The sequence below is a fragment of the Hetaerina americana genome, unplaced genomic scaffold (assembly GCF_022747635.1).
Source record: "Hetaerina americana unplaced genomic scaffold, ioHetAmer1.1.p SCAF_1, whole genome shotgun sequence".
In the NCBI taxonomy this organism is placed as follows: Eukaryota; Metazoa; Arthropoda; class Insecta; order Odonata; family Calopterygidae; genus Hetaerina; species Hetaerina americana.
This window is the reverse complement of record NW_027286069.1, coordinates 23068945-23092894: the sequence shown is the minus strand read 5'-3', so window position 1 is coordinate 23092894 and position 23950 is coordinate 23068945. Positions and strand designations below refer to the sequence as shown.

General features: G+C 36.1%; 1 protein-coding gene across 1 annotated transcript; it reads left to right on the top strand.

The window, feature by feature from the left end:
- Positions 1 to 33: 33 nt before the first annotated feature.
- Positions 34 to 13353, top strand: l(2)09851 (WD repeat-containing protein 1 l(2)09851). The gene is made up of 8 exons (XM_071586365.1): positions 34 to 316; positions 435 to 568; positions 914 to 1060; positions 3789 to 4014; positions 5555 to 5729; positions 7736 to 7895; positions 9075 to 9251; positions 12885 to 13353. The coding sequence occupies exons 1-8, from the start codon at positions 118 to 120 to the stop codon at positions 13020 to 13022; spliced, it is 1356 nt and encodes a 451-aa protein (XP_071442466.1). The 5' UTR covers positions 34 to 117; the 3' UTR covers positions 13023 to 13353.
- Positions 13354 to 23950: the final 10597 nt, after the last annotated feature.

The following is a 23950-nucleotide window of genomic DNA, read 5'->3' as shown; positions in this document are numbered from 1 at the left end:
ACGAGGGTATGAGGCCTAGCGGCGCACGCATGTCATGTTTTTGTCCATTACGAATAGTTGCAAAAGCGGCACAGCTCCACTAAATACACGTGAGACCACGAGGTTTTAACAGGAGAGATGGAAGTTGACGAAGATGAACAAAGTGTTGAATCTAGTGATGATTCAATGTCAGGCAATGGCGACATAAGAGAAGAAGAATCTGAAGACCAAGTCCCAGTGAAGAGAGAAGTGTATTTACCTGGGAAGTCAATGGGAGAAGATGAACAACTTGTCTGTGATCAGTCAGCATACATAATGCTTCATCAAGCTGCGACTGGTAGAGCCAAGATTGAATGAAATATAGTCATTTGCATGTTTTTATAGTTATAAGCCAAATTCGAAGTAGTTAGACGGAATTGGAAGATAACAGTACATATTTTTTTGATTTTTTATAGGGTCCCCGTGTTTAAGCTTTGACGTTATTAAAGATGATTTGGGCGACGATAGAAGCACATATCCTCTATCTGCCTATTTGGTGTCTGGTACTCAATCTTCAAGACCTCATACCAATAGTATAATTGTGATGAAAGTAAGTAGCTATGCTTGATGTTAGGTGGACACTCCTTTAGTTGAATAAATTTAGTTCGTTACAATCACTGTGGATAATTGTTTTCCTTCGGGGAAAATGGAACAAAGATATGTTCAAAGTTTACTTATTTGTTGTAGATTAATAGTTGGGCGTTGTAGTCCAGAGGATAGAGCATCAGTTTCAGGAGTTATTACAGAATGGCAACAGAAGCAGAGTTTGAAGTAACAGAGCTGCCAATTGCTACTTATAACCTTATGGCCCTTACTTTAACAAGTGCACCTTGTATTATCATTTGGTCCCTTTTCCCTCAGCGGAGCTTATATAGGAGGTTTTCATTTTTCTTAGATGTCCAATCTGCATAAAACTCAGAAAATGAAGGACGAGGAAGAAGAAGATGATGATGAAGAAAGTGATGAGGAAGAGGATGAAGAAAAGAAGCCCAAACTTGACTGTGCTCTGATCAAACATCAGGGATGTGTCAACAGAATTAGGGTGAGTGTGGCTTTAATCTTTCATGATCATAAACCTAAATCCGTTAATTTGATATTGCATTAGGAATTCATAACTGCTCCCAAGTGAACATTTACTTTTTGGAATTATGAAAGGATAGAAAAACGTCATAAAAACTGATGTATCATGTTTGAGAGGGGATGTGGTAGTCCAATTGGTTGATAATTGGACTGCTGACCGGAGAGCACGGGTTCTATTCTCAGGCAAGTCTCTCTGGGCACCCTCAGATACACCCAAGATGTTTGATTTTCCGGATACTTGATCTTCACTGTGAAACCAAAACTGGCATAGGGAGAAGGACTGGCCCCCCTACCCTGATATGTGAATTTCACACGCTGTATAGGGCTTACTACTGGGTGAACTCTACCATCACCTATGAAACTGACCTTAGGGTTGATAACTGTGGTTTTTCTTAACAAGTGCAATTCTTTTTGTCTGAAATGGCCATTGATTAGGAAGGTGCGCACGAATTCAGGCAGAGATCGGGATTTTGTGGTGGCTAGCGCACTGACTTCCACCCAGCAGGCCCGGGTTCAATTCTTGGAGGCAGCAGATGTTTCTCAGAAGTATCCCAATCTCTACTTGAGGGCTTGTGGAGAGCACCTTGAGTATGTCATCCGTCGGATGGAACGTTATACCGCGCAGACCCCTTGGCACGTTGCGTTAAGAGTAGGCTAATGCCGGGTTTCTCTCCACCCTTCCTCCTTTCCCATCCATCCCTAATAGTGCAAATAACCTCGGCTGTCGGTTGCCTCCCCAAGAACTACTACTTCTATGAATTCGGGCGTCTTCTCTTCTATTAATCCATTACCTTCTTCCTTTATCAGATAGAACAACAATGTGGTCTTGCGGGGGAATATGCATCATAGCTCAATGGGCTTTACCTTCGAACTTAAGCATCATGCTCTACGAAGAATTGTGTTTGATTATGCTTGTGATCTGATTTCTTGCAGAAGAATAAATAACCTTCTACCTCTATGGCCCACGTTTGAATTCTTGAAGTGGCAGGAATTTTCAGCCACATCTTGATGTTAAACTGAAGAACCCCTTGGTGCCCTCTGTGAAAAGTAGACTGAAGCTGATGATGGGTTTATTTCACCACCCTTCCTTCATTCCGTGAATGTCATACCCTTAGCAAATTACCCACCCGTTCCAATAGGTAAAAATGACCTCAACTGACAATCACCTCCCATAATAAATACAACTTCTACAAGAGCACAGTATTCTCACTGTATCTGAGATTTGGGTCTATGAAAGCTTCAAGGTTTTGACAAAAAGTTTACATGGTTAACTCCCAGACACGTTCACAGTTCCCAAAGGAGATGATGCAAAAGTTGTGTTCTTTTACTTCAAATAAAAAAAATTTTGGTCAGAGAAAGCTTGAAAGTAATGGAAATTAAAATCTGCGCTCAATCTCCTATTATTCATTGAAGCAATCTTCTGTATTAATCTCAAATTGAGTCAATAGTGACTGATATGAATACGTATAATAATATTGAGTAATTTTTTAAAGTTAACAGGAATATAATGTTCTTTCTCAAATACATCTGCTATAATCTCTTATCTTTTTGGCCATATTCCATTATTTTCTCAAAAATATTTTCTGTAGGCTACCACAGAGATTTAAATAAGTGCATTGACTTCCATTTAAACTTATAATATGTCACTGTGCAGTTATTTCAATGTTTTTTCTGTTATTTTATTATTTAAAAAATAAAGTATGTAATGTTGGTGTGTAACACAAGAGTTTTATGCTGTTGTTTGCAGCATAATGGATTTATGTTTGTCCCACACATTTTCCCTCTCAGTTATTCACTGGTAAACTTATAAAATACTCAAAAGGTTAATTGCGTTCCCATAGATTTGATGCATAATCAAATCTCATTTAATTTCAACTGGTTTTTTAATTGAAGGAATAATTATTCTTAATGTGTTCCTCGTTTTGGATTAAATGTAGAGGAATTTCAATTAATCCTTTGAGTGCCAGGGGTAATTGCTTAATAACATCCAAAAATTGCCAGGCTTTTTTAAAGAGAAATGCTGAATTTTAGGAAAATGTCTGTTAAAACGTTATTACTCACAGTAAAATTTTCTGAAATTCAATAAAACCTGTGTAATCAGATACAAAAAAAAAGGAGATAAAGGGTAAAAATAAGAAGTATTAAGTTCTTATTTACCTCCACATATAGCCATCCAGAAAAGTGTTGCCAAGAGTGACTCTGGCATTTTTGGGAAAAATCATCGGAGGCACTCACAATTATTCATTTATTTATGGAAATAACCCTTTTACACAAAAAAATGCAAAAAACAATTATTGGTTCCTTAATTATAAAAAAAACATGTACAAATGGGTAAATATTACATAAAGTTAAATGCTCGTTATTGAGATTTAAAATATAATTTAAAATTAAAGAAGAATTTTGATTTGCAATACATGAAAGATATTTTCATGTGCTATACAGATATGCAAACATACCTAGTTAGTCTAATTACTTTAGCACTTTAAGTTGACAACACATTATTATTTTCTAAGGTTGACGTTAGAAATATTTTCTAATGTTAATGTTAAGCAATGCTGTTAAGTAATATCTGGAATAGAGCTCTCACTTACATTTTATTCTATCATTTAAAAATTATTTGTATTTCATTGAATGACCACCGGTGATATTCTTGCTGAATTCATGTTGATTATTACACTTGTTGTCTCCAGTCAACACAGATAAATCAAGCAGTTTTATGTGCTTCCTGGTCAGAACTTGGGCGTGTGAGCATCTGGGATCTCAGCCCTCAACTCCGAGCTGTCCAGAATTCCTATGCGCTGGAAATGTATTGCAATAAAGTGAACCCAGAGAATGATTCGGAGAGGAAACCCATTTACACCTTTACTGGCCACCTCTCGGAAGGATTTGGCATTGACTGGTGTCCTACAATGCCAGGTAATTAGATTCTAGATTTAGGGGCACAATTGGATATTTGAATCCAATTCAAGTGATCAATCTGTTCTGCTTGTTGGAGATATGCTGAGCATTTGTGTGCAATGGTTTTTATTAATGAGTTTTTAAATATGTCATTGGGCTTTCAAAATTATACTGGGGTTTAGAGAGAGGTAGGGAGAGCACAGTAAAGAGCTACTCTATTGATTCTTCCAGAACTGATTGTGTTTGACTTGTACAAGACTTGACCTTAGTAAGCTTACTTTTTCTATAATCTCCGTCAAGTGCTTTGTGGCTATTTTTTCATTGGTTCCATAGGTGAGAGAGATTTATATGGATCATTCAATAATTCCTTAGTTGGAAAAGATTTGGTTTTTAGTGAGCCTCATCTCTGGCTAGACTGCTGTAAAAGTTTGTTATATCCATCCCATGTATTCATATTCATCATTAATTGAAGCAACAAACTTTTGTTTATTAAGATAAATGAAAAAAAATGAGTTTCCTGGAGTGATTTAACACTTCTATTTTAATGGCTATTAAAATTAGATATCAAAGCCGAGTTGGATGAAGCTCATGGCTCATCTGCTCCTATGTTTGCGACTGTTTACGATTGGGTTTATGAGTTGAAACATGGCTGTACATACACAAATGATGAACATTGTTTAGGATGTCCTGTGGAAGTGACCTCTCCTGAAGTGATCGCCGAAAACCAAGATAAGGTTTTTTGCTAAACTTTCCTATCCTAAACTTATGATTCATCGATCACTTCTTCTGGAGTGATTGACCAATCAAAATTTTAGGATATAGTTGAAGGTATAGGTATATCACAAGGTATACTATTTGAAATTTTGAACAAAAAACTGGGTGTGAAATAAATCTCGGCAAAATGTGTGCCACATTTGCTCTTAATGGACGTCAAATGCAATGGTGTGGTGAATATGGTAGTTGGTTTGGTGTTTTTCCTTCGTAATCATGATGATTTTCTGCATCAATACATAACCGTGGGCGAAACATGGATACACCACATACTAAGCTCCATATTCCATATTTTAATGTAAGGTGAGCGAATAAAATAGTTTTTAGTACGTAACAAATAAGTCGTTAGCAGATTACATCTGTCGTTAGCAGTTACAAATATGAATCCATGCCATGTAATCCATTATCCATACTATATCCATAAATGTTTGGATGGTACGTGCTTCATCATACCAACATTAGCACAAATAATCTAGAGTTTTCTACAATTGTTTACACTTTTCTGGTCTGTGCAATAAAACATGAAAATTGAGTTAGTGATATTGAAATGAAAATTGAGTTGAAAAGTGATTCTCACTTAACTGGACGATTCAGGAGTTACATAGATTCTCTGATGAACTGTTTCATGGCTACAACATTGGGCAATACTCTTTATTAATAGATAAGGGCCAAACTATGGCATATCTTTTAAATCTCTTCTGTTTTAATTGTATATTCGATGTCATGAAATTTCCCACCTTCCTAGTGGGCTCAAGTAAATGTATCAACTTTCGTCTTTGCAATGTAGGTGTTTTGGCAACTGGAGACTGTAAATCTGCAGTTCACATATGGCAGCCGGATGAAACAGGTACTAATTGGAAGGTAGATCAGAGGCCTTTGGTTGGGCACACAGCATCTGTTGAAGATCTTCAGTGGTCACCAAACGAAAGACATGTTTTGGCTTCTTGTTCTGTAGATAAAAGGTAAACCATTCCTTTGATAAATTTTGTATCTTCTAAAAGTCTTATGAAGTTACTTTGTCACTGAAAAGCAGCTATGGAATTACCACGTTTTCCCATTGATAGCGCATGCGTTACATGTACAAAAATGTTCAGATAATAGAAAAAATAATGATGCACAATATGTAAAATGAAAATTGAAAATATTCAAACATTTACATACCTATGTACACAATAATTTAAAGAAGAGTCTCGTAAAAATAAATTGGTCTGGAAGCATGCCTTTCTAATTCCATCCTATTTTATGCAGATCTTCTACTTTTACAGTTATTTCGTCTCATAGATCCATGAGGAAAAGAAGAAACATATAATTTCTATACTTCATCTAATCTAATACGTAGTACTTCTTCATTCTAATACATAGTACTTCACGTATAGGTAGAGTACGTCACTTATACTTATACACTTATATGATATATGTAGAAATATTTGATGGGATGGGTAGATCACTCGAAATCCAAGAAATTCTTCACCTGAATCACAATTAAATGAATTAAGTGCACTTATTGTCTCCTAAGGCACATCGCAGAGTTTGCTCTCCGAAGTTCACTCTTCCTCATCTTCTTGCACTTGCGTTGAAATATTGCCTATTTTCAAATCCATTTTTTACACTAGTTCCTCGGACACCCTGCTAACTTTCCAGGATCCACTGTCTTATTTCTTCATAAGATACTCTTTTAATCCTTCCAGATTCTGTGTAGTCTTTCATACCAAGCATCATCCACTTTTCCCAAATAGAACGTAACTTTGATTTAAAAGGTGGATAAATCCTGGCAGCCTCGCAATTTCCTATTTCTTTCGTGAAATTGAAGATTTTTTAGCTTAAACATTGCTGTTTACGGTTTTCTTCTCCATGGGTAATTTTCTTGAAAAAATTCTAAATTACAAAAGCTTAACTCAATTCCGGTTTGAAACAATCACCATGTAGGCGGCACATTCATAGAACTTGGGAGGGTGTCTAGAACAGCTGAGTGCCAATACTGACAAAGCAAAGTTTAGCAAAAAAAACAAAAAAATTTTATTTTATTCATTCTCTCATTTTTTCATATTTAATTAGCTGAAAGTTAATTTATATAGCAGATAAAAGGGCACACAAACTATGTCTCGTTTCGATTTACAAATCATTGCAAAAAAGCATTAAGGCGGCATATTGTGTAGGCTTGTAAATGTTGTTAATTTTGATCCTTCTGTTGTTTGGAATTAATTTTTATCACCTGGCTTTAATCTTCTGTATACTTACGTTTGATACAGGCACAGGCAATTACGATTCCAAGTATTTATTGGTTGTTACCATCTAATACTATATGGATATAGATATATGTATATTACTAATACTATATGATAGATATATGGATATTTACTCACAATACATAAAATTTTTACACACATGTATATATACATATATATGTACAGACATGCATCATTATACACGTTGAAAATAATCGTGAAGCCCTGGGCGTGCTGTATCCGTACAAAGTCATGATAGCTATAAAGTTCTGGGTACTCGTTATACATAAGGTGTGCGTTATCGATGGGAAAATACGGTAATTTACTGTCACATATTATGTCATTACATTTAAATTCTATTATCGAGTTTGAATGCTGTATTTTTTGTCTATTTAAGCATGGATAATTCCTATGTTAAATGCCAACTCCTCTCTGTTAAATCAAACATTGACTATTAACACCATATATTGTAGTCAAGTCTGGCTATTGCTTATTATTCTTAGCATGTAAATTGTTTCATGTTTGTTATTTACTAGTTATTTTATGAAGTATTATTAAATTTATAAATGCAAAGGAATTAATCATCAGATATTAATATACTTATTAAATGACATATGTTACCTCGCTCATATTAGCTAAAACATGCTCTTTTAACAAGTTAAGGCTGGTTTGTAAACATTTAATTAATAATGTTTATGTTTGTCCTAATGTTCACCATCTCAATTTAAATCTCTTCATTCCAGCATTCGAATATGGGATACCCGAAGTAAGAAGTGCATGTTGACGGCAAGCAATGCTCATGACATGGATGTCAATGTGATAAGTTGGAGTCGAATGGAGCCTTTTATAGTTTCCGGTGGAGATGATGGGAAAGTTATTGTGTGGGACCTCAGGATGTTTGATGTATGTGATGAGTTCTTTAATTTTTCAAACTTCAGAATTGAGTGTCATTGTTAATCAAATTCCAAGAGAAAATTCTTTTCTAGTTCTAAATGGAAATTTCTTTCCCTTTGCCTTGTGTAATTTTTCATTCCATACATATATCCCATAAAGCAGGTGGACAGATAGTTATAGTGTTATATTTAGTACAAACAGCAGCCCCGAATTACATTTCATACTGTAGCTGTGAGCAGTGTAAGTAAGTTACAGGACAATGAATACAGAAATGGAAAAAAAGAACAAGAACAGATGATTGAACATTTCAAAAATGTAAATGATTCAATCAAATTGCATAATGGAATCATTCTTTAAGTACTTACTTAATAAAGATGAATCACTGATTATGAGTATGCCGTTCTCTTGAATCCATTGAGTGATTCATAAAAAAAGTCGTTAGTTTTTAAGTTCATTAATTATTTTTTTTGTGGGCCGGTTTACCCTCAATTTTTTTCATTGAAATTTTGCTTTGTCCTTGCTTATTCCAGTTCTTAATCAAATGTTTTAGTTTTCAAAACATGGTTTATATATTTGACATGTTTGAGCACATGATAGCACAAAGAAAAAAATTAACATTATTTTCATGTGTCCTATTTTTTTATTCGGTGATAATGCATTTGCACAAAGTTAAGCCTGAAATCATAGAATATAATTTAGCTTTCTTTTTTCATGTTTAACTCTGATGGTTTCAATACGTCAAAGTTTATCTGATCCATTAAATTCCAATAAACTGTGGGAGATGTTGCAACAGTAACTTTTAACGGAGTTATCCACTGATAAGCATTTCAATGCAACAATTTCAGAGTGTAAAAATCATTTGCCTTGATGGGGATTCCAAAATTTCCGAGTATAGGAGGGGATGCCTTGATAGCTTAACTGGCTTAAGCACTCGGCTGGACATCGATGGATCTGGGTTCGAATCTCGGTCAAGGCGAATGATTTTTACTTTCTCATTTGAACCCAGATCTCTTGATGTCCAGCCGAGTGCTTTAGCCAGTTAAGCTATCAAGGAATCCTCCTATACTAGGAAATTTTGAAATCCCCATCAAGGCAAATGATTTTCACACTCTGAAATTGTTGCATTGATCCATTAAATGTTTTTTATAACTCGGTATTGTCTGCTGATTAGTACACTCTTTTTTTCAGTCTGGTGAGCCAGTGGCACTGTTTAAGCACCATGTTTCCCCCGTAACCACAGTGGAGTGGCATCCGACCGACAGCACAGTGTTTGCGTCAGGGGAGTCAAATGACCAGATTGCGCTGTGGGACATTTCCCTCGAGAAAGATGTTGAGGCAGAAGATGATGATCCAGCTGGGACCGAAGTAAGTTATTTTTTGTGTGTGATTGTGAAAGGAATTCGTTGACAGTTAGTGGGTTGTACCTAATTTTAAAAAAAAAACAAAGACTCCCTTACAAGGATGACTTAATTGAAAAATGAAGTGGTGAAAATTTTCTTTTTCAGTGCATTTGTTCTCCAGCTTTTTGCTATTCCTAGTCCTATTTTTAATATGATCTACTTCATTCTGCATCGCTCTTGTCTCAAAAGTTTTTATTTGATTTAGTGAGTCTGTGACCATCCCTCTGATCATACCTTTAAATTACCGCTCACAACCCATTGCTATATTTTTATGATTATTGCTATTTGCAATAAGTAGTAATCAAGTTGGTAGAGCACTGGTCTGTAGGTCAGTGCTATACCCACTTGGTTTGATTCCAAGTGATGCTTCTGGGCACCCTCAGCTTCTCCAAAGCTGTCTAATTTTTTGGGTACCAAATCTTCCTTTTTAGAAATCACAAGCCCCACAAGGAAAAGAAACAGCCCTGTTTATGCCCTGTTAATATGTGAATTTAATTTGCCATTGGGGAATCGAATAGCAAATTGATTACTGTGGTTTTTTGCTATGCAGTAAAACCATCACCGTAGGTATTTCAATCCTGTGATTGGTTTTCTACAGCCTTCCATTCTTCTTTATTCAGGAGTCCAAATCCCGGCCAATGAGAATTATTTTAATGCTCTGAAATTGTTGCACCCTAACGCACACTTAGTGGATGACTCCGTTAAAAGTTGATGTAGCGGCATCTCCTTTAGTTTCTTGGAATTTATGCTATATTTGGGCAGGAAATGCTTTTCACCTATGACTGTTAAGTGATTAATATAAAAATGAAACCCTGTGGAAATGAGTTATCCAACAGCAAACATTGTCCCCTGACCTTGCCCATGTACTCAACAATAACAAGGTTTTTGGAACTTATATCGAAACCACATCTTCATTACCTACAATAGTCCCTCATTGTGTATTTTATCTCTACAGCTCTTTTCAGATAGATATCACAGTTGTAGAAAACCTCTTAAAACTTCAATTTCAATTATAGAAAGCATAATTTCATAAACTTTTTTGTGCAAATAAAGTTGAAAATTTGGTTAATTTGAAAATGACTGCACTAATTATAAGTAGCAATTCATCTTGCGGTTGGCTATATTTACGTTTGTGGCACAACTGGCATGCAAAGGTGATGTTGGTTGTAAATTACAATGATTAGCGAGGGGGGGGCCCTTGTATCCACTCCTGCTTCAACATCTATTTATCTCACTTTCATTGGAAAGAGCTGGGTAGAAGATGCCATACTCAGAGCTGCTACAAGATTATATTTCATTATCAATCCAGCGTCTTATACTTGTTCAAATTAGTCTCCCTCTCTTAAATAGGGGACTTAATTATGGACCACGTGTCTGCGGATGCTTGGCAATTTATTTCAATGCATTTGTTCTTTTTTTCCAACATTATTGGCAATATTTTGTGTTCCTTTAATTTTTGTATTCAAATTGTCACTATTTTTTTCCTAGGCCCAGTTGGTAAGAATTGGTGATAAACTATCACTTTAACTTTAACCAATGTTTATGTTGAAAGATTTAGATATTTTGCTCATAAATTTTACGTTTGTCTGTGAGAGGGTATCATGGGATTAGAGTTGATTATCTGGATTCATGTCAATATTATTGTTTCATCTTTTGATGCTAAAAATTTATCCTCTTATATCCATGGTCATTTTTCCTTGAATTATACCTGTATGTAAATTTATACCAGTTTAATGACTTTGTTAAAGAATGAGATATGATATGCATAAAAAATCAAAACTTAGCATGCATCGCAAGTTCAAAAAAATCAAATTTTTTTTCAATGTCATGTGGAATAAAATCATCAGGCTTATTCTGTAACCAAAACTTTGATGTTTACAGGGATTTCTCCTAAAATTTTGATTGGGTGGAATCTTATTTGAGGGGGGATCGAGAAGGTGCGGTGGCCATTGTACTGGCTTCCCACCCAGAGGGCCCGGGTTCAAATCCCGGTGGTATTGACTATTTTGCAGAGGTATCTCGATCCCTACTTGAGGTGCTTTGTGGAGGGCACTTTGAGTAAGTACGCTGTCCTCCGGATGGGACGTTAAGCTGCGAACCCCTTGGCGCCTTTCGTAAAGAGTAGGCCAATGCCGACGCCGGGTTTCTGTCCACCCTCCATACTTATTTGAGGAATGGAAGTTTTGGTTATATACGTTAAAAGCCTTTATGGAACTAATTTCAATTAACTGAGAAACCTAATTAACAATACTCTATGAAAATTTATTTGGTGAAACTATTTTAAGCTATATTTTTGGATGGATATAAGACAGTACACTTGTACAGTTCTTAATCTACAGTCCTGACATGACGTGACACTCCTGATACCCATACTAAAATTAACCATTCTTGTATTTTCCATACCTTCTACCTCCCTCTATTTTGTCCAACCTGCCTGTCCTATTCCGGCCACTTCCTCTCTTGCCAAGCACACTCTCCCCTTTGTCTTTAACATGACCTCCAATCAAAATTCTCTTCAACTATCTGTCCTGCCTCCTTCCAATTATTCCCAGCAATCCCTTCTCTCGTCATACTGCTAGCACTTCCTCGTTTGTTTTCCTTTCTGCCCATTTCACCTTTTCTATCCCTCTCCAGACCCACATTTTTAAGAGCCTCCAATCCATGCATGTCATCTTGTGTCAAAGACTTAAGTTTCTTAGCCATACAGTACAAAAACAACTCTTCATCCAAAAATTTTCGCTGGTATTTTCTTAACCTAATATAAATTACAGATTCAGGTGTGATGTGGTGGAACTGTTCCATAGTAACAGAGACGAATAATATTACCATTTTCCAATTAATTAAGATTTAATCACGACGAGTTTCCATGCACTACATAATTTTCAAGTGAAGGCACTTGAAGGTGATGTAGTGCATCAAAACTAGTCTCAAATAAATTTTAATTTAGTGGAAAATTGTAATAGTCTTTATCTCTCTCATCATTTTCATAACCCTCACTTTATGTCACTGATGTCAATTTCTTCCTTCTTGTTGAAAGCTTCTTTGCCTAATGCATTTAATTTTCTTGTATCCCTATTACTTTGATGATCTTTGTCCAAAATTAAATGATAGTATTTGTTATACTTTTTGAAAACACGCAAGTTCTGCCTTTGATTCCTATGATATACTTCTTGTCCTTGTTGTTTTCTTTGTGTTTTCTTTGTGTTGAGATGGGCACTAGAATCATGAATGAAATTTTGTGTATTCATCAAGAAATCCAAGGTCAAGGTGCTGCTTCTTGTTTTATTCTCTTAATTGGTATTCAATGTTGATTGTTCGAAAGGGTGTTGCATTTTAAAATGGCAATACTGTTTTATTATTGTGGAAAATGAAGCAATTTTTTTTCAAAAAGCCAAGATGAGAATAATGACATGGTTGTTTTATGTAATGAGCTGTTCAAATCATAGTCATGACTTATGTACCAATCTGAGCTAAAGGTAATCAGAGGGATGTATCTCATCTGAAACACGCAGAGAACACCTCATTATTTAAAGAGCAGAGCTATGATATATGTAAGTTAACTTAATCATGACCCAAAAATGATTTTTCTCTTTCTCAGGATTTACCTCCACAACTGCTATTCATTCATCAAGGACAGAAGGAAGTGAAGGAATTGCATTGGCATCCTCAGATACCTGGAGTTATTATATCAACTGCTCTCAATGGTTTCAATGTGTTTAGGACTATCAGCGTGTGAAGTGCCATTGTATTTGCAATTAATAATCATTTGTTGCAAACTACAGCCAGCCCAATAGATTGTTTATTGTTTTCCTCTAGGATGGAAAATTTTGATTTGGTTCTGCATAGCTATTTTAATATCTATGAATGCAGTTTATTGACGATGTTCATGTCCAATCATGTAAAGATTCTTCTTTAATTCCATTTTAATACTTTAATGGTGTTTTGAGTTTCATTCAACCAGATTCAGTGGTTCCTCTGTCCTGGGTTAGATACTAAACCAGATAAATTTCATGTCATTCACAATACTTATAGATAAGGTGTCAATCCCATAGACAATATTGATTTTTAAGACCTCTGTACCGATATTTTGGTCAACTAGGTGACCATCTACATGATTGGTCAAGTGTAAGACTTGACCACGGGCAGTATTTTGCTGCTGTTGTCTTCTATTTGGTCAAATGGGTCAAATGTTTCCTTCTTTCTTCATATTACTTCATCATCATTATTTTTTCTATTCTAAACTTCTTCCTTAATATGTATATATGTGTATTATATAAGGTACATGTTATATATAATATATATTATGTATAATACATATATTATGTATGATATAGATATTATGTATAATATATATATATATATATATATATATATATATATATATATATATATATATATATATATATATATATATATATATATAATACATTTATAATATATGTTATATATATTGGTTATATGATGGTGTGTGAATCTCACACACTGTCGAGCTTAGTACAGGGTGAATTCTACCATCACCTACAAAACTGACCATAGGGTCGATTTCTGTTTATATATAAATATATATATATATATGTGTTTACATTATATATATATATTTGTTTACATTATATATATATATATATATATATATATATATTATTAGGGTCGCCATAACCCAAGGGGTAGAAGGTTGGACTACTGACCAGAGGGCTCAGATTCGAATTCGGGGAAGCCTCTCAGGGCAACTTCAGCTCCACCCAAGCTATGTGATTTTTTAGGTACCAGAGCTCCTCCCCCCTAGCTATGTGATTGTTCGGGTACCAGTTCTTTCTGGGAAACCATAACTGGCACAGGGAAAGGAACTGGGCCCCTCTACCATGATGTGTAAATTTCAACAGCTGATATTAGATGGCACCCTGCTGATCCCAACAAACGCACAGCAACATCTTCTGTAGAAAGCGATTTGGTCTTGTGGACAATATCGACGGTTGACCAGGATCAACCCACGATTTATTTGCATTTAGGATTTTCAAAGTATATCTACTTTTCATCGCCAGTCATAATCTGATGCAAGAACGACTTTCTTTTTTGTTTGGCAAGCAAGATTTCAGATGTTTTTTGACGTTGCTCCATCTGCCTATCATTCAATTCATGTGTCACCCATTTTTTGATCTTTTGAACCTTTCCCATGGCACATAGACGCGAGGAAATGGCTGTTTGAGTAACATCCAATTGCCTGGCAAGCATTTTTTGCGATTGCATATCATCTTCGTCCAAAAGAGCCTGCAATCGATGGTCCTCAACTTTCCTAGGCCGATTTTCATGCTCCTTATTGCTCAGGTCAAAATAGCCGTCTTTAAACCGATGAAACCAATCTCTTCACATTGTTTCTGATAAAGCACTGTCGCTGTAAGCCTCATGAAGCATCCAACATGATTCAGCAGCCGATTTCTTCAAATTAAAGCAGAAAAGCAGAGCTGCCCGCATATGCTCTTTTTAGGCAAGAAACTTGACATCATTATCATATGAAAACTTTAGGTGATTGTATGATTTTGCTTATGATGTGCACCAATTATTGTTTTTACAGAAGTCAATTTCATAAAAACAAAAGAATGCGCGACCATAGTAACTTAATAGCTTACTATTGCCATCTGTGAGTAAACAGTGGATTTAAGCTTATACACCTGATATATATATATCTATGGCTATGCATGCCATGAAACGTTCCTATCCTGTATGATGTTGTATGATTCCTTTACTACTATCCCTTCCTCTTTGTTTCTTGTCTATTTCTCCTTTGGTGGGTGAAACAGCTCCCTAACGCCTTCTCTTGGCCAATGAATCGGGGCACTTGGTTGCTTAAAGCATTGCAGATTTCAGTGTAAATTACGTTTCTTGGATAGCTCAAGTGGTTAAGAGCCTCTGCCCGGCAAGTGGAAAGATCCAGAGTTCAAATCCTGGTTTAGGAAATATTTTTACTCTCGTGATCTGCTTGATTCCACCTTCCCCACCTCTCCTGTGTTCGTCCTTTATGTGTGTTCCTATCCCTTTTCCTTATATCTGTTCCTATATAAAATGAGTATTTGTTCGCCGTTTGGCGGGATTTCGTGTTTGAATGTGTTTAGTAGAATATATAACAATACACAGTAACACACAATATAGAAACACAAAAAAAAAAGAAGAACACTCGCACGTATTTTCTTGATATTTCGACGGAAACAATCCGTCTTCATCTGAAGATATAGAAGTAATGACTCATTCACTCAATGAGTCATTACTTCTATATCTTCAGATGAAGAGGGATTGTTTCCATCGAAATACCAAGAAAATACGTTCTTTTTTTTTTGTGTTTCTTTATTGTGTGTTACTGTGTATTGTACTATTCGGCACTTCCGTGTTACGTCTACAAAAGCATATATTTTTTATATATATATATATATATATATATATATATATATATATATATATATATATATATATGTTTGTATGTATATATACATACATATATGTCTCGGTCTTACTTGAAGAAGACCGAAAACTCTAACAATCTACAATGTGAGTGTCCCCTATGTGTTATTTGTTACCTGTTTTATTTGGTGTTCTATTGTGCCATATATATATATATATATAAATATGTGTATATTACACTTTCAGGCTTCATTTAATGGAATTTTTTGATATCCATGTTAAATGAGTTTTTAAGAGTTTGTTCAAGCCTGAATACGCAGTTAAAAACTCAATCAAGCTTGCCGAAAAGTTGGGGGAAATTAATGTTCCCGGTAAAGCAACACTAGTTCCTTTTGACATTAATAACCTGTTCACTTGTGCCCCCAAATCGGGAGCCTTGCTAAATGTACTCAGAGACTCCAACATTGCCTTAATATATTTGAAACGAATTTATTGCCCGCATAAAAATGTCAGTTAATCAAAATTAGTTCTGTTTCAACCACAATTGTTATATCCAAGCAGGACAGTCTAGGTGTGGGTTTCCCAATTTCATCCCTTCTAGTGGAAATATTCCTTAATTCATTTGAAGAATCTCTGTTCAATATGGCATATTAAAATGTGGAATGTGTATTGGCTGCGCTACGTAGATGACATTCATTATCTGTGGACAGGGTCAAATCACCAGTTAGACTCCTCCCATTATTACCTCAACATGATCCATCCTAAAATTTCCTTTGCCATGGAAAAAGAAGTTAAAGGCTTAATTAACTTCTTAGACCTGGCAATCATCATAAAAGATAATTGACACGAGTTCTTTATTTTCGGGAAACCCACATGTACGGAATATATAATTCCCAATCATTCTTCCCACCATTTTTCACACAAATATGCAGCCCTCCATTTGATGATACACCAGCTACTGCACAGTCTCCTTTCCCCCACGAATTTCAATAAGTAACTCCGAACAATTACAAATATAGTCGTCAGCAATGGATGTAACCCAAACCTGGTTGGAAAAATAATTCAGAAAAAGCGGAAAACAATGGCCATTAGTTGAATTTCCCCATCTCAGCCCTCCACTTCTGAAGACTTCAACTTCAGACGTGGTGTTCGATCTCTTTCCTAGGAGATATCTCCGATAAAATCTTAAATAGCGTTCCAACTACACTCAAAGCAGCCTTTTACACAACCCTTACTCTTTCCAAACTCTTTGCTAATGGAAAAGACAAACAGGATACATTTAATATATCAGGCATCTACAAACTTTCATGTGATATTTGTAGCACATATTTTGTCGGTCAAAATGGGAGCAATTTCAAAACAGAAGCCCAGAAACATGCCTGGTGTCACAAAAAGCAAAACCCCAATTCCCTCTTTGCAAAACACCTCTTAGATTCTAAACATAAAAGGCAATTTTGTCCCACAAAAAGTGCATAGCCTCTCTAAAAGGATTGAAAATGGATGCTCTAGAGCTAATCGAGATTCGAAGGCACTCGGCAGATCCGAATATAATACTTTGTAATAAGCAATCATACGCTCATCCCTCCCCTCTCCTTTCCGAAAAATTGACTCCGAGGGTAAACAGACCCAATGGTTCAACGTTCTCAGTTGCATCTATGCCATGACCAGACCCTATGCAACGTCATAACCAAGACAACACTTTTTCTGTTTTGTTTCCTATTGCCTCGACCACTGACGTTCACTTGCAAAAAATCCGCTGACCCTACACAGCCACCCCTCTCCTTGAGGGTAAACAAACCAACAGTTCTAAGTGAATGTTCGCACCTAGCCTCCCCCCCCATAAACCCAGATCATACCTAATGCTTAGTCATAGCCAAGGTGCCACCACCTTCCTTTAACAGAAAAAGCCATGACCACTAGCTCTGAATTCTCAGGAACCCCCCCTCTTCAATGTCCCCCTCTCTTTTGTCTGTTGGGTATATATTCAACAGCTTTGTATTGTACCTGAAGATGTTGCATGTCAGTGAAACGCATTGAACTGTGAAATAAAGTCTGTGGAAAATTACAAACTCGTTAAATAAGAGCATTATCATTGGACATTATAATGACTTGGGACAGTCTAAAAGTCAATCCAAAATATTAGGAATTGTGTTATTTTTTTTGTTTGTAACTGCAAAAATCCATCCACTTATGGTTTACAAAGAGCTGGAGAACAAGAAAATCTGGTGGAAACCTTTGTGGTACCTCTCTGAAAAGAATAGTAAAAAGGATAATAAGCTTTCACGTGTCATCTACATACTAACTTGTTGGATGGCATGCACTGTGGGAAATGTGGCTTGTACTATTTATTAGCAAAATTTGAGTATTATGTGTATTCTGTCCGAATGGTTTCTGATTAAAATAAAAGCTATTTTATATATAGAGCTAACAAAAGTAAAGGAATGGCATTAAAGGTAGGAAAGAATGGGTATGTGATGTTATTATAGAAGATGAAGTAAATGGTCTCTGATGAGTCTTAGGGAGAAATTGAAAATGTGTTGAGTCCATATGGGTTACTTTTTTAAATTTAGGCCTGTTTAGTGTTCATGATGGTTTTAGTTTCCTACAAACCTAATTAATTTTTTTATGTGGTCGCTTCCTTTCTGAAAAATTTTCGTAATGCTGCACCAGCTTCTTTAATCCCTTGGCATAGAGTTATGTCACCTGGGGATTGAACCATTGTTACTTGTTGTCTTCAAACCATTGTCTGGCAAGCCACTGTTTCAAGTGCTAGTAGAGGAAATAGGTACTAGATACAAGGTCAGGATTGTCAAAGCAAGTCCAAAATTGCTCTACCACTAAATATTCTTTGTGTTAATCGTTAGACCTTTTTGGCACCCACCTTGCTCCCAATTTGTAATATCCGAGCTTTACTGTAACAATTGTGTTAATAGTGGTGTATCCATCCAATGAGGGAAATTTATCAGCCAGAGCGCTAATCATCTATTCCCTGTCATCACAGCTCTTGGTCCCCTTGTTGGACTACATTATCGGTCTGGATACTGGGCCTTCCAATCTGCTCTTCATTAAGCACATTTATGAGGCCTATTTTTAAGTCTTGTTATATGCAACTCCCAATGAATTTGAGCCGCTAATTATCCTTTTGCACGTGTAAATGGAATCATAAAACACAGTTCACATCTGGTGGGAGCAACAATTTTTACAGACATTTTTATGTGCACTTACTGACATATGAGTACTGAATCAAAACAATTTCAGTGCCCTCAGGAACAATCAATAGATGATACTGTTTGCAAACAACTTAGTTCCAACACACCAATAATTGGATACGCCTCAAATATGGAATATTTATTTCCAGCTTTTTTAGCATGCTAAAGGCAGTAATGGAAGGAAAAATGAACTGTTGAGATAAATGTCTAATTTAAGTACACAAATCAATGTGGATTGACATTTAAGTCACAGTTATATGAAGGGTTGTTTAAGAGCCGCCACTAGGGTGTGTGGCAGTGGGTTAATACACACAAGATTAACTTTGACAAAAGTATTTTTACCCATACTGCATTTGGACAATGTTATTATGTTCCCCTTATGGAAAAAATGACATGTTAAATTGATATTTTAGTACCCTGCAAGCCACTGCTGGGGTATGTCAGGGCATGAATACACACCAAGATAATTTTGACTTGAATATGACCCTACCGCAGTGGGACAATGTTATTTTCAGTGTATTTCAGTTATTGATTCAATCACCTTTACCAATAAATCATTAAATTCTAAACAGAGTTAATGACTAAGACAAGTGACTGAACTGTTAACAAAAAAAGTGACCTGAGAGGATTATTAAATGTGGTCAATGGACTGATTTTAAAGCTAATCATGACATGTTATTTGTGTTAGAGTAATGCTTTTGCAATGGGCAACATTTACGAACAGACTTCCAATGAAAATATCAGTCGGAGAGATATGGGTTAGAAGAAATGTAAAGCTAACAATAATGGGGTCGTATCTATGAAATCTGTGGCACCACAGATAATGAACAGAAATTTGTGCCATCAGAATTAGATTTAATGCTCTAATCTTCTGACGTTCAATTGTACCTTGATTTTTGATCTCATTATGTACTAAATAAATGTCTTGATAATTGCCGGTCAAAAGGTGAATTTTTCAGGCAATCTCAAAATAGAACATATACATGTAATTCCCAAAAGCTTGGTTGGAGAATCAATTATACCCATAGTAGAGGGAATATTTAACATATTTATAATGTTTCAGAAGATTACTGTTTTGTATCTGTTGAATGAGGAAAGTTTTGGTGAAAGAAAAATTTTTCATAGAAATATTGTCAGCAGATTTGAGCTAGCAGTATTGGTGTAGTAAAATTGTAGGCGTTCGTTGAATCACATTTTATTAATGCTGGAAAACAATTATATGAGCATATCCAGCTGCATTTTAAGTGTTTTCTTGGTAACCGCAAGATGTGCTGGATTGAAAATTAGTGCTACCATAGCCTCGTACATGAATGAGTTTACACATGTTCATAGGTTGAAAAATGCTAAAATGACATACTTGGTACAAAATTTTGAAGTCCTAAAAGTGTCTTTGTGAATTATCCTGAATATTATTGGGAGGATGATCTAGGGAACTCATATCCATTGGAAGCTGTACTTACTGAAGGCATTATTTTTAATATTCAAAATCTATCTCATAGATATGCTTTTAATAACTTTTAACTTGGATGTTTAATTGAATGTAATGGCAGTGGAATTAGGTTCATGTTGTCCCCAATGAATCCAAGCTGTAGTACCGTTGACGTGCAGTGAATATGTCCATGGCATACCAAATGCAGAATAGCTAAGAAATGCAAGATAGGTGAATGGCACCATGTCGAAAATGAAGAATGCACTTGTTTGCGATATTATGGAACTGTTTCCTTGATCTTCCTTATTGTTCCTTCAGAGCATTACATACTACCTTGATCAAAAATTTCCCGGAATTTATTCAGAAAATTAAAAATACAAGTTTATTCATCTAAATCTATATTGTCCCCTTCAAAGTAATCCCCATCGACTGCAACACACTTATGCCAGCGCTTGATCCAATCCTCGAAACATTTTTTATATTCGGTTTTCGGTATGTCCATTAGTGCTTCCTGCGATTTTTCCATTACTTCCTCTCGGCTGCTAAAACGCGTTCCCCGTAATGGTTTTTTAACTCGATTGAACAGAAAGAAGTCACAGGGAGCCAAATCAGGTGAATTCGGTGGCTGTAGGATGGTATTTGTTGCATTTTTCGTCAAAAAATTACGAATAATGATAGCACTGTGCGACGGTGCGTTATCATGGTGCAAAATCCACGAGTTTTCTGCCCACATTTCTGGTCTCTTTCGGCGAATTGCTTCACGCAAACGTCTCATAACGCCCAAATAATACTCTTTGTTTACTGTCTGGCCTTCTGGCAAAAATTCATGATGCACTACACCGTTGTAATCCATGAAAACCGTGAGCATTGCCTTCTTTTTTGACTGAAAACGACGTGGTTTTTTTGGTCTCGGCTCATTTGGTGAACGCCATTCACTTGCCTGATGTCTGGATTGCGTGTCGTACTCATAAACCCACGTCTCGTCTCCAGTAATGATCCTTTTGATGAATGTGGGATCGGGTTCAGCCTCGCAAATCATGTCTTTTGCGACGTCAACACGGTCTCTTTTTTGCATGAAATTGAGGTCTTTTGCTGCTACACGACGGAAACCCAAATCATTAACCACAATGTCTTGGGCGGATCCATAGGCAATGTTCAAGTCCTCCGCTATTTCTCTGATGGTTAATTTGCGGTTATTGACCAACATTTCTTTTACTTTATCAATTTTTTCACCGACTTTCGATGTCGATGGTCTGCCACTGCGTTCATCATCTTCGATTGACTCACGACCACTTCTGAACCGCTCGTGCCACTGGTAAACGACCGTTTTTTTTAGAGAATCGTTGCCGAAACACTTTTCCAACATTTCCAACGTCCGTGCGCCACTAAATCCGTTTTTTACGCAAAATTTAATACAAGTTCGTTGTTGCAAATTTAAATCCATTTCTGCAATTGTAAAAAATCGCCAACACACACAGAGATAGATGTACTCTTGGCTACGTAACTTTTGCAAATGTCAAGTTATGACACTAAGATTTAAAGGGAATATCAACAACAGATGTACCAATTTAACAAAAAAAAACAGAACTCAAATCGGAACGATGGGAGCGCCACACGGTGGTTATTCCGGGAACTTTTTGATCAAGGTAGTATGTGACAGTGTAGCACCAAGTCAAATGTAAAAGAAATATATTCTGAAATAAAAATATAAATCTGGAGATTAGTGGTTCGGTACTGTAAAAAATTCTCTTTTCAGTTTGCCCATCAATGGCACCAACAGAGGTGGTCTAACAGCTGAGGATTTACAACTAGTATAAATTTCTTTTAAAGGCTAGTTCCAAGTTAAAAATTTCAGTAGCAGAAGTATCATACACACTTTTAAAATCACTGGCAAACACTTGCAAAATCTTTTGGTTGTGTTAAACAGAATCAAAGGTTTCTGCACTGAAATGCGTGAGGGAATAGGATGATTGGGCTCTTAGAGAGAAAGGGATTGGAGGAATTAAAGAGCCAGCCAGGGGAACCCTTGCGAGTCTTTCACCCATTCAGGGATTCATCCCATCTAATCTCATTTCAGGGATTAGGTAGTAGAAGGGGCAACCTAATCCCTTAACTGAATAAAGACAATGTTATTACACATTTTTCTCATTTGGGGTTCTCATCCTTGCTGCATTCTCCATGTTGAAAAATCCTTCCATACAACCGGGATGAGTCAAAGCAACACTTACCAGTTAGTTGTAGAAGTTCCCATTTTTCCAGGAAGGCATCTACGTCCATACCAGCTACTCCTTCATCCATTTTAATGACTTGAGTTCTCCATTTCTAAACAGACCTCCTGTATAAGTGCTATTCCCTATAGTTAGGCCTGTTAGTTGATTCAAACCTAGATGTAATAAGATGAAATTAACTAAAGGAAAATGTCTATTGTGAAAGTCATTTCCATTGAATTGCAAATCATTCAGTTTGATATGAGAGGTTAATTTGAATCATTTATCACGGATGAAATATCTTGATGAAAATGGAAATGTTAGCTTTAATGCTCTTGGCTGGGTCTGTCTGGTGGGTAATCCATTCACCCTACCCAAAGGTTTTCAGGTTTGGGACCTGCCTCGTGTGCAGGTTTAGTATTCTGCCTCAGACACAGATGTTGCATCAACTACGGTAGGTTCAACCCCAGGCAGAAACCTGTTGGAAACCCAAAAGTTTATCTGGATCCAAAGGGGGGATGATAATAGCAATAATATATTTATTTGTCCAGCAGACACAATGTACAGTATTAAGAATACATAACAAGTTTAAAGGACACATCCTTGGGATATAGATCACATTATTCCCATGTAGAAATACAGTTATGACAGCAAATTAATATGCACTTAAGTTTTACATAGACATTCATTTACACTATAATAACACTCATCAGTCAGATATGCAAATAGATACTTCTTGAATGGTGAAATTCTTGTCTCATTTTTTAAAAGTTTAGCCAGATTGTTAAAGAGTTTAGTGCACATTAATGTTGGTCCTTAAGCTACCTTAAGCTGGTTGGATGTTGTGATGCTACCATAATTGTAGTTGGATGTTTTCACATGTTTATCTTTACATCTTCTGGTATTTTGACAGTGATAACTACTGTTCATTGTAAAGCCACCCTTTTAATCTTAGCATAAGTCACTGCGTGATAGAATATACACGCAAGGTTCTGTTAATATTCCTAGATATTTAAAGCAAGGTTGGCAAAATATGTGATGAGGCTGATAACATATGTCTTACAACTTTTCTGAACAAAAAATACAGAATATAATTGGGATGATATTTCCCAGATTACAATGCCATACAAAGTTACAGAGTAAAACAAGCCATGAAATTATATTAAATGAAGAATACAATGTATCTTTCCACTGTCCTTTATTCACATGCAACTAGTTTCAACGCTCAAACATCATCATCAGGTACAAGTTAATCAAGTTGCAGTCCATTTATATACCAATCATGAGGGAGAGGAGGGGTGAGTGAGAGAGGGGAAAGAAAGTGGGCTTGCGATCGGTGTTGATGGAGAGGTGTGTTAAGGGTCAAGAAGGTGATTGGTTGGTTCACAGTGGAGTGAGGGGTTTGTTGGGTCTTTTTGTGAAGGAAAGG